General features: G+C 44.0%; 1 protein-coding gene across 5 annotated transcripts; it reads right to left on the bottom strand.

Annotated features, from left to right (window-relative positions):
* Nucleotides 1-2713: 2713 nt before the first annotated feature.
* LOC125508320 (exocyst complex component EXO70A1-like) lies at nucleotides 2714-9032 on the bottom strand. 5 transcript variants are annotated; one of them, XM_048673001.1, is made up of 12 exons: nucleotides 8619-9032; nucleotides 8427-8522; nucleotides 7497-7702; nucleotides 7094-7333; nucleotides 6548-6686; nucleotides 6130-6348; nucleotides 5658-5863; nucleotides 4917-5117; nucleotides 4732-4831; nucleotides 3652-3752; nucleotides 3417-3563; nucleotides 2714-2846 (listed from the first exon to the last, which is right to left on the bottom strand). In XM_048673001.1, exons 1-12 carry the CDS (start codon nucleotides 8757-8759, stop codon nucleotides 2729-2731), a joined length of 1914 nt encoding a protein of 637 aa, XP_048528958.1. In that variant the 5' UTR covers nucleotides 8760-9032; the 3' UTR covers nucleotides 2714-2728. The 5 variants fall into 5 exon arrangements, with proteins under 5 accessions (XP_048528958.1, XP_048528956.1, XP_048528960.1 ...); XM_048672999.1 differs by lacking the exon at nucleotides 4732-4831 and having other exon boundaries at nucleotides 4934-5117; nucleotides 8619-8906; XM_048673000.1 differs by lacking the exon at nucleotides 2714-2846 and having other exon boundaries at nucleotides 3424-3563; nucleotides 3639-3752; nucleotides 8619-8906.
* Between the last annotated feature and the right edge of the window lie 2948 nt (nucleotides 9033-11980).

Here is an 11980-nt window from a genome sequence, read left to right as displayed (position 1 = left end):
TAGTAAACGATGGTGACAAGTGTGTGTACTATCGCTATGGTGGGGGCGAAGGAGTTATTCTTTGTCTGTATGTCGATGACATACTGATCTTTGGAACCAAACTTGATCTAATCAAGGAGGTTAAGGATTTCTTATCTCACTGTTTTGAGATGAAGGATCTAGGAGTAGCTGATGTTATCTTAAACATCAAGATGTTGAGAGATGAGAATGGTGGGATCACACTGCTTCAGTCTCACTATGTGGAAAAGATCTTGAGTCGTTTTGGGTATAGCGACTGCACGCCTTCTCCAACTCCATATGATGCTAGTGTGTTGCTTTGAAAGAATCAATGGATTGCTAGAGATCAAGTGAGGTATTCTCAGATTATTGGCTCGCTTATCTATTTGGCGAGTGCCACGAGGCCTGACATCTCCTTTGTTGTGAGCAAGCTGAGTCGATTTGTGTCAAAACCGGGAGATGATCATTGGCATGCGCTTGAGAGAGTTATGCGCTATTTGAAAGGCACTGCGAGCTATGGGATTCACTACACCGGGTATCCAAGGGTACTAGAGGGTTATAGTGACTCAAAATGGATATCTGATGCTGATGAGATTAAGGCCACAAGTGGTTATATTTTTACACTTAGTGGTGGCGCTATTTTCTGGAAGACTTGCAAGCAGACCATCTTAACGATGTCAACTATGGAAGCAGAACTCACAGCACTAGACACTGCCACTGTTGAAGCAGAGTGGCTTCATGAGCTCTTGATGGACTTACCTATGGTTGAAAAACCAATACCCCCTATCCTAATGAACTGTGATAATCAAACTGTGATCGTCAAGATAAACAGTTATAAGGACAATATGAAGTCCTCAAGACATGTGAAGAGGAGACTAAAATCTGTCAGAAAATTGAGGAACTGCGGAGTTATTACGTTGGATTATATCCAAACGTCGAAAAACTTGGCAGATCCCTTCACAAAGGGCTTATCACATAATGTGATAGATAATGCATCAATGGATATGGGTTTGAGACCCACCGCATGAGTTGTCCACAGTGGTAGCCCACTCTATGTGATCGGAGATCCCGTGAAGTAGAACTGGGGGACAAGTTGTTGGTCAGCTGGGAGGAGAGTATCCCTATGTTTATTATCCCACTCCGTGAAGATGCAATACTCTCCTAATCTGCATGGCAGGTTGATACTTATCTTAATGTGTTCCAAGTGGCCTATTCGGGTAAGCAGAGATGTTGCCCTGCAGAGAATCTCCTGAGGAATACACCTATATGAATTTGACTGTTAAACATCGCAGTCTGTGAGAATTGGGTGCTCTCTAATAAATTCATGAAAGGCCCCGGAGTATGACTTATACGCTCCACACGCGGGGAAGCCTTGCGGCAACCCAGTATCGGTCAAGAATTTGTGTGAAACTAGTTTCGTAGAAAACTTGTAGTTCAAGGCATAGTCCACTATTCAAGTTGTGATTTAGTGTAGTATAAAACTCTAAGTGGAAGTTCAACCTCACAATCTCCACTAAGCACTGGTATATAAACAATGTTTTGAAACTAAATGATGAGATGTGCCAATGAGACTTTGTGGGGGATTGTTGGAATTTTGCTAGTAGACCTTTGGCCCAAAGCCCAACTAAAATTCTAAAATTCTCTTGGCCCATTCATGCACATATGTGAGTGGAGTGAGTGAGACTAGAGTTTAGTCCCACCACAGAAGTTGAAAGAGACTTGCACCTCTTTATAAGGTGAGCTCTTCTACCACTTGTATGAGCATGAGAAGATGAGACCTACACGTGCTCCTTCTCCTCGCTCGCCACGCCTCGTCACGACGCGCCGCGGGTTGCGGGATTTAGCCGAGCCGAGGATAGAGCTATGCACTTTGTCTATATTTTTGCTGCTCGGGAAAAATTAATGAGTCATTAATTAATAATTAATGGATGCGTTAATTACTGAACCGTTTCCGATTCTTTTGGATCGTGACGACTCCGACATGGGGTTTACTCCCACGACCTACCCGGCCCGCACTATATAGTCAAGCAGACATCTACCCTAGCCGCTGCCGCTTCGTATGGTTTCTCACCACCGTTCCAGATCATTGCGCCACCAAGCAAATCTTCTCCATCCCTCCTTTCAGCGTGCACTGGGAGAACGGACAGCAGGCCTCCGAAACCCCGCCTCTCGTGATCCTGTACGGGAGAAGGGCAATCAGGTTTTTGGGGAGCACACTCACGCGACTGCTGGCAGCGACGACTTCGCCAACGACGACTTCTTCCCCGACCTCAGCAACCTCATCCTCGACGACATGGGCGACAACGTCAATGCCGGCAGTGCTGCTCCCGCTGCACTGTATGTGTTTCTATCCTTTCTGTTCGAGATCGTGGTAGAATTCATGTTTCTAGTATGTGCCCTAAATGTGATATGTTCATCTACTATGCTAGTTCGCATGATTAGTTTAATCTCTACTATTGCTTTTATGATTTATTTTATGTTTATTCGGATTAAATCTCGTAGTAATTTGCTCATATTTCCAATATATATAGCTGGTAAATTCTGTTCAGCTTGTACATAATTTTTTTGTATTATCCTCTCTGGGATGTTTTTATCCTTCCTTCGTGAATGAAAACAGCATCTTGCTGTCTTTGGTAAAAAAAATGTTTAGTTGCTTCGATCTGTAGAGATCTTTACAGAAGTTTGCTACAAGAACTACTAGCAGGATTCCTTTTTAACTGCCCCCCGGTGCTTACTTCTTCTGTTCAACAGATTGTTGTCCTTCAAAGAACTCACCCAGCAACTGGTCCAACTCATCTGGCTGGTATTTCAAGTATTTATGAGGCTTCTTTTCATTTTCAACAAGATTCCTGAAAGTTAAGAACAATAGTATGGACGTGGTTATATAAAACCAGAACCAGCATGAAGAATTGCAATGACAATGATGCGCAAAATAGAGGGAGAAATGACTGGGAACCAACGATGATTGGGCTGCCATTTCAATCATTTGTGAGTTATTCAACAACTTAATGTAGCAGATGGGAAAATGGATGGGCTAGAGACATTGTAAAACCAAGAAAACCACAACTCTCTTATTCTTCTTAATGAATTGATGAGACAAAACTTTTGTCTCCGTTTTGAAAAAAAAAACTATGTATCATATATACGGCTAAGGTTCTGGGGTCAAAGTCAAACACAATTACGCTAGGGTTTCTTTCTTTGTTTTCTTAAAACCACACTAATATATTAGAAAAAATAGTTTTTACAATCATGCATGATCAGCTCCGACATGCAGGAAGATAACATACAATATTCTCGCACCTCTCTTTCCTACTTAACACAACTATGATAGGATTTGATTATCATTTAATAATCCATTAAACTGAATGAATAATAATATGGAGTGCCTAACAAGATCAAGAAAAAGTTGGTTAACATACCCAAAGCGTTTAACGAAGGACATATAGGCTGGCAAGAGAACTTCAGCTATAGAAAGCCTCAGAGTTTCTCTCAGTTCTTGATCAGGTATGGTCCATAGAGATTGCTTTGCACAAAGCTCTTCAAATTGCATATTGAAAGACTTAAACCTGGCAAGGAAAGAACATACAGTTTTGTAACTCCATTACTGGTTTATTTCTTCAAAATTTAACACAACAAGCTACCATGGCAGTTGACCTTTCTTTGATCATAGCTCTTGAAACTCCACTGCTGCTAAGATCAGACGATGCTGATGTACCACTGCTGCTGGCAACTTGAATGGAGAGAGTCTGAACAGCCTAAATAACGAACTCAGAGTAAACGGAATCAATCACCTCCCTATTCATTATTTCCATTTATGTGAATATAATAGGAAAAATAATTTGGGAACTATCTAATCTACAGGATAAGGTAGTGAACCTTTGCAAATCAATGGGAGCAGTACTGTATTGAAAAGCCAATATGTTTTACGGTTCATCAAAAGTTCTAACATGTTCAAACTTTACAAAATAAATATTGTGCCCAACGACAAAATATAGTATCATTGTCAGGGCAAAATAACATTAATCCGAACATCGAGCAGTAAAATATAAAAGCAAAACAGCTAAGAAATTTTTCGAGCAATGCAGTAGAGCTGCATGTATATTCATTAAGGAAGAAGGTGATACAACGCCAAAGAAAGGCCTGACCCCGCACAAGCGACACGACCAAACTAAAACGACCTAAGGATCACTACTCGAGACTTGGCAATCCACGACCGGAAGATGACCAAAACAAATCCCAACTAATCTATAACAGCAATACATAACAAGGCAAGAAGGAACATCCGCCACAAGAACCTGAACATTAGCAAGCTACAACACGACCAAGCTCGACTACCATGACGACAACGACGAAATCAACTGAAGCACAGGCACCGAACGGACGAAACCACCACAGGCTTTAGATGCACCACATGCACGAGACTAGGCACGACATCACCAAGCGCCAAGGCCACCAGCCCGACACCGTCAGACCGGCCGTCACCCGGGCCGCAAACGGAAAAGGCCACGAGGGGACAAGCACCAACCGAGGGGAGCATCCCAAGCCACGCCGGTCGGAGTTGAACCGACTAGGAAAACCCGGATCTTGCCGAGGACGACCAAGGGAGGAAGCGAGACACCATGATGAGCCATAGCCAGGACGACCAACCCCACCACCGCAGCAAGACTAGGCGACGGGGAGAGGAGCAGAGGACGGTTCATGGATGGAGACAGTCTCCAGATCTGAAGCACTAACCTTTCCCCATGCAACCATTTTGTATTGTTTGGCATGTTGCTGTACAATCCTACGATGTCTCTGAATCCAGTCATCACCAAGTATATGCTTGGCTTCTGACCTTGTGATGAGACAAAAATAAATTATTTGCTAGGTACACTGTCTGGACAAGATAGTGTAGACCTGAAACACAAAACATAGCATACCTGCGAACAGAACTAACCATGTAGTGAATGTTGTTCGCAAGAAATATGCTCATCAGCGCAGGATCCTTGTACTGGTTAGATTTCCCGTCTAAGTTGTTCTGAAGGGCTTGCATTATCTTTGTCAAAACAACTGCAAGTTGGGATTCAGTATCACTTCCAGTTTCAAATTCTTGAAGTAGTAGCTTCAGTGTTAACTGATAACTGTCAATAGCGCACATATCAGTTAGCATGCCATTTCGAAAATGATGCCAAAAAAACTGAGAAACTAAAATTCACTTCAATAAAAATAATATAATACTCCCTGTAATTATAGTTGAACAACATATCACCTAAGTTTATTAAGAAAATAAATACATGTGGTGCCTAGACACGGAAAGAAGAAATGGGAAACATTGATGTATATGACAAGCTCCTAAGCTATGTGGAATAAATGAAGACACTAAGAACTTGAGTAAATATATAAATGTGTGGACCAACAAATTTCTCAAACTTCTGGATCCACCAGCCATTGATTGGTATTATACATTAAGTACAGTTAATCAGTGTTCGCTTGGTGGAACAAAATGTGAATTCAGGACAACATATGGCTAGCGCAAATAATACACACAAGAGAGACCATACATCTCAAAAGTTAAAGAGTAAAATTCCATGCTGATTGACCCTATATTGGTTAACATCTAAGTCAAATAAATCTCTGTGTGTCCAAGAGTTTAATAGCTAGGCGAAATGGGTGATGCTTACTCAAAAAGGAATTTAACATGATTGATCACACGGATAGTCAAAGGATGGACAGTTCCGTCATGGACGTTAGTCTTTGAAGTATCATTCTCAACTAATTCCTCAAAATCAACAAACATTTCGTGGGCAGTCTGTGCCAAGAGCTTCATCAAGCCCAATGCAGCCTCACGCATCTCAGAGCAAGAACTGTCTTGAAAAATTACTTCAACCTGGTAAATGAGATTCAAAAGAGGCAGGCGTTACTGTTTCCATAGTCGCCAATATCAACATGGTCACAGTTGACAGCATAGCCGCAGAGATAACAACTGCAAACACTAACACTGCTAGAAGAACCAAGCAAAACTCATTTGCTAATTGTCAGCAGCTAGAAATGTTGCGTATATATGGCTAATAACTACTATAACTGATCAAAATGTGATGGCATACTAAATATATACCATATTGGTGTTGCAGGAACACACTGCTTTTAGCATACCTCGGATCTAACTTCATGCATTACTTCATACATATCCAGCAGTACAAACAACTTTTCAGGAGACCTTTTACTTTTAGCAACAGCATCTCCAAAGCTGAGAAGAGTTTTAGCAACAGAAACTCCAGTTCCTGCCAGTTCACTGAAACACTGATCCTTGTTGAAACTGATACCTTCAAAAACCTCATCACAAATTTTTCGTTCTCCATCAAGGAGCTTCACCTATTGAAGCATAGACGGTTAGTTGGATGTCTAAGCACATACTCCCTCCGTCCGGAAAATACTTGTCATCAAAATGAACAAAAGGGGATGTATCTAGACGTATATTAGTTCTAGATACATCTCTTTTTATCCATTTTGATGACAAGTATTTTCAGACGGAGGGAGTACATCATAAGCATATTTGAAAAAGGGCCCTCACTGTAATTTGCAAATACTTGCTCCACTTTCCAATTTTAGCTTCTAAAGCATCCGATTGCATTCTTTCTACATCATCTTTACTAAGCCTTTCTACTCCCAGTTTCCGAAGATTCAGTTCTAATGCCGAACGACGAGCATCTCTGAAGGAAGAGAAGAAATCTGAGCTTGATTTTGCATAGTATTAAAATGTCAGAAATAACAATAGATGTAAGTTGGAATTGGGAAGAAAAAGGAAGATCATTCATACAGCAAAACATTCCTACCAATAAGTATGGCAGAGTAATGTAAGCTATACTGTAAGTAGGGAATTTTCTTAACTCAATAAATTTCAACCAACATAGTGAAAGTTGACCAAAACCTGACTAAGTATAACTCATTGCTGCATATTTTTTTCATTGTTAATGTATTTCCCATAACTCAGGTACTCTCTACATTCACTGACCGTCTTGTTTTCTGCAAGCAGCATTTACATAATCAGATTAAAGTCTGTTGGCAATGATGAGATCATGAGAACCATCTCACGTTAAATCCCCAGCTCAAAGCCTACCTGTAAATTTTGTAGCATGACTGCTGGTTTCCATCCTGAACCAATTTCTGAGCTATAGTATGAAGAAGGGGTAATATTCTAGAGGGGATCAGTGCTGGAGTCCTGCAAATGGCAGTTTCCAAGTCTTTGGATGGATGCTCGGAGTGGGCAGAATTTCGTCCATCTGCTTCAGCATCGCCATCTGACGCCCATTGAAGCTTTGGAGGCGAACCCAATATAAGATCACCCTCAATAGGTTTGCTGAAGAAGAGATATAACAGCACAGATGGAAAATGATATTAGAAGAACTAATATATTATCGTTGAGACTTAGGAGAGGTCCAGGAAATACAGCAATTGTTCCTCTAGCAACATATAAGGAACCAACCAGTTAAGATTTCAGAAATGCGTGTAGATGCATCAACCTGTATGTTGTCGTCAACCGCTTGAATTCTTCCTCAATCATCAGAGAAGACTTAGATAAGAGAGCGTTTACATCATTCAGAAATCGTTCTTTACTCGTAAAGTTCTCCCTCGAGGAGAAAAAACCAACAGCGTCTTTCAGATGACCCACAGCCTTCAGGTAGCTCTCCAGATCCACATGGGGCCCCCTCAATATCGTAGCTTCTGCCTAAAGCTCAAAAGGACAACATGCAAATAAAAGTTCCAAACAAAGTTATAAACGAATTTAACAGTGATTACCTGTCTAAAATAGTTCGAAAATAGAACAAAATTCGTAGGTACAAGACTGCAACTATAACCAATTTAACAGTGATTACCTGTCTAAAAAGAGCAATCTCTGCATAGAAAGTGCTATAGAAATTAATACGAAGCTAATCATTCCCTTGCTAGTAAACAAGAACAAATGCAGTTCACAACTACACCAGCATGGAAGCTATCTCACCACCAATCTATTATCTATGCGCCTTTAATCACCTCCAAATGTAAAATCTGCACGTACCGGTCCTTATTAATGAAAGTCCAAGTCCAAAACTAGTCAAGCACATCCTCCAAATACCAAAGCAAGACAAATTCGGCGCTCTCAATCCCCTCTAATGCATGCAATGCCTCAGCTCCTTGCCAACCAAATCAAAAGGTGTCACCACCCTTTGTATATAATGGGAGAGTCAGTTATAGCCTCGGGGGGGGGGGGGGGGGGGGGGGGGGTCATCGGTTTCATCACTTAACAAGGAACAGCGACAGTGTTACAGAGAGCCCAAAGGGGGGCAAAACAAAACAATACGTACTATATAAAATAACGGAAGCACTCTACGCCTCTACGGGGCAGCAGCAGGCGGACAAGCTGCCTGCGATCAGACACGCAGGCCAGAGCAGAGGAGAGCACGTTCACGCACCTCGCGGACGATGACGACCTGGGCGAGGATGTCATCGGCGACCTTGATCGCCTTGTCGATGTTCTCATGCGCCATCTGGGTCGCGTGCGCCCTCACCTGCACGACCACCCAAAATCAGACGCCGCACGCTCCCGCGGCTCCAATCAAATTCGACGAGACGTCGAGACCAAGCGGAAATGGGCACGAGACGACCTGGATGGGGTGTATGGTGGCCTCGAGCTCGGAGAGGCGCTGGTCGAAGGAGCCGAGGATGGCGACCATGCCCTCCGTGTTCCCTTGGCTGCTCTGCAGCGAGGCCCGCAGCGCGCTCACCCGCTGCGCCAGCGCGTCCATCGTCTCCGGAAGCTCCGCCGCCACCCCAGTCCTCCCCGACAACAACCCTCCGAGGACCAGGAGTCGTTCGCGTTTCAACCAGCCACGCTGTCCCCGCTGCGAAAGCGCTCCGAGAAGACCCGAGCAGGCGGGAATGCTGCCGAGAAGGAAGAGGGTTGGGGAAGGGGAACGGCGAGGAGTCGCGAGTTCGGAAGGGGCGGTGGTGGGACGAGATCCTTCCGGAAGCTTCTGGAAGGGCAGTGAGATACGAAGAGGCGGTGTTTGCTGCGTTGGTCTGCCGGTCTGTGCTGTGGATCCATATTGGCGCGGAGGAGAGGTGCTATGAGATGCGTGCCCATGTGGGTCTACCCTGGGGAGCAGACGGTCCAGATTTGCTTTCGTAGTTTATCATAACGGGCTGTTGCTCGCAGGCCCTACTACAACGGGCTTTTGTTTTTAGGCCCAAGCTATTATAATGGATTTCCTTTTTCTCTTTTTTTTTCTGGGACAAAAGGGAGGCGCCATATATTGATGCTCATGAACATCTTACATTTTTTTCTTCCCGCAAAAAAAAAAGATTGCAAAATCATGAAGATCCAACTTGCATAGGCTATGAATCATAGGGCATTGAGCACCTGTATGATCAGTATTATAAACATTTGAAGTTATTTCTACCTTCTCAATTTAGATGGTGGGCTTCCTGATACAGCTATGCACTATGATATTTGATTCTCTTCTGATGTGGAACACTTTGGGAGCAAGAATGGCAGAGGCTCAAAGAAAATATGCTAGATGAGATTTAATCTCCCAGTGTCCTATATTGGATCTTATCTGTCTTGATGCCATAGCCTTGGCCATTGTTTCATTGTCCATGAGGAAGGTTACGTGTTGAAGTTGCATATGATTTGCAATCGCACCGAGTAAGTGTATCGCCTTCGCTTTATCATTTAAGGGTGATGATGCAAAGCTGCTACTCGCTGATATAACGACCTTTGCTTTTCTGTCCTTCATGTTCATACTGGATGCACGAACCAATCCCTTTGATATTTTGATCTACATGGTTTGCAAAGTCACTTTTCCTCTAGGAGGTATCAGAAAAGATCTTGGCACTTGCATTTAGTAAATCTACACACGTCGCCCGGGGGGGGGGGGGGGCGGGGGGGCGGCTGCCCCGGGCCCTCGAAATCCTAGGGCCCCCTCCCATGTCGCACGTACAAGTAGACTAATGTAGACGCAGGTAGAAGTAGACTGACGTAGACGCTTGGCCAACGTTGCAGGTAGCCGATGGCCAAGTTCGTCGTCCAGCTTCCTTCAGCTTCCTTGCGTTTGCGCAGGCGCACATCAACCACGCGGAGATAATGGGCTTGGCCCTGCGCCATGAGCATCACCACTATCGTTCATGAAGGCCCAAGGTATTAGCGCACAACGCCCAGTCTTGGTTTTTACCAAAACGCCGCCCACGCCAAAACTCCCATCCCAATCGCGACAAGGCCAGCGGCGCCGATGCACCCAAATAGGCTTGTCATCAGGATCTGGTAAGGATCTATTCGCTCCTTTTCGATTCAATCTTGTGGGTTGTATGAATTTTGGGGTTTCTTGATTTCGGCGGAAAAAATTTATAGTTGCAATGATAGAGATTTTCGTTTGACAATTGAAAATTAGGAGCCACACGCTGTTATTGTTCGGTAATGAAAAATGGGAATATGGGACGATGTCTACTGAAGCAGGATTAACCACTGGATCGTGTCAAGTTATTTATTAACTCGTCTATTTAACTTGATAATCAGTGTTATTGTTCTGTAGAGCAGCTGCAAAAGCATTATGTCTAAGGCATGTTTATGGTTCCTTCCATATTGAAGATTCGGCTTAGATCTTCGGGATCAAAGTAGATAGGAAATGATGTTTTTGGATCTAGAGATGATATCAAGTAATATTGGATACTCTGTTCAATGGGTTTCTCATGTAGTTTCTGAAGTTTAACTCACTATATGTGTGTGTGTGTGTGTGTGCGTGTGTGTGTGTTTGGCCAGAGACGCGGCTAGCCAAACAATTATTTCTGCCAGCTCTGCGTCCGTAGCTTGGAGTCAACCCATCACTTGGTCTGGAATTGCCGAACAACCGTCAAAGTCTGGGACATGGTGGGAGCAAGAGAAGGATGCCGGCAGCTAGCTCCACATCAGTCATGGCAAATATCCACCTCTCCAGCGATCATGCAGCGGATGATTAGTAAAACTCCGCTGCCCAACGGAAGGGCGCCAACACGATCATGCTTTTGACATGCTGGGAGATCTAGAAAGAACGGAACAACTGCACATTCAGAGGCAAACATCCCGCATCAAGGGATATTGCAAAGGCCATCGAAAATTCAGTGGAGCTCTGGCAGCACGCGGGCGCAAGATGCTTGGAGAGACCCTTCCGGGATCCGCCATGAGATATAGGCCATTGTAATTTCCTTTTTCCTTCGGTCAGCAAAGGCTAGGCCGAAACAGAGTTGCTGTAACCTTTTCTGTACTGATCTTAGGACCCCCCCCCCCAATGCACTTTGTTTTCCTCATTGCTTTCTGCTAATGATATGAAAAGCCAACAATTGTTGGATCTTTCAAAAAAACTATATATGTGTTCTATCTCTAGGGCTTAGAAGATGTTTCTAATGCTTGGTAAAAAAGCAAACATTCTTACCAAGAAGGACATGTTCAAGGTGTTGGGGAACGCAGTATTTCAAAAAAATTCCTACGATCACGCAAGATCTATCTAGAAGATGCATAGCAACGAGAGGGGAGAGTGTGTCTACGTACCCTTGTAGACCGAAAGAGGAAGCATTAAGTAATGCAGTAGATGTAGTCGAACGTCGCGATCCAACCGATCAAGTACCAAACGCATGGCACCTCCGTGATCTACACACGTTCAGCTCGGTGACGTCCCTCGTACTCTTGATCCAGCTGAGGCCGAGGGTGAGTTCCATCAGCACGACGGCGTGTTGACGGTGATGATGAAGTTATCGATGCAAGGCTTCGCCTAAGCACTACGACAATATGATCGAGGTATAAAACTGCGGTGGGGGGCACCGCACACGGCTAAAGATCAACTTGTGTGTCCATGGGTGCCTCCTTCCCCCGTATATAAAGGAGGGGAGGAGGAGGAGGGCCGGCCTCAAGGGGCGCGCCCAAGGGGGGTATTCCTACTCCTAGTAGGAGTAGGTTTCCCCCTTTCCTAGTCCAAGCAGGAGAAGAAGGAAGGAGATG

This window comes from Triticum urartu, chromosome 5 (assembly GCF_003073215.2).
Source record: "Triticum urartu cultivar G1812 chromosome 5, Tu2.1, whole genome shotgun sequence".
NCBI lineage: Eukaryota > Viridiplantae > Streptophyta > Magnoliopsida > Poales > Poaceae > Triticum > Triticum urartu.
This window is presented reverse-complemented; position numbering and strand designations above follow the sequence as displayed.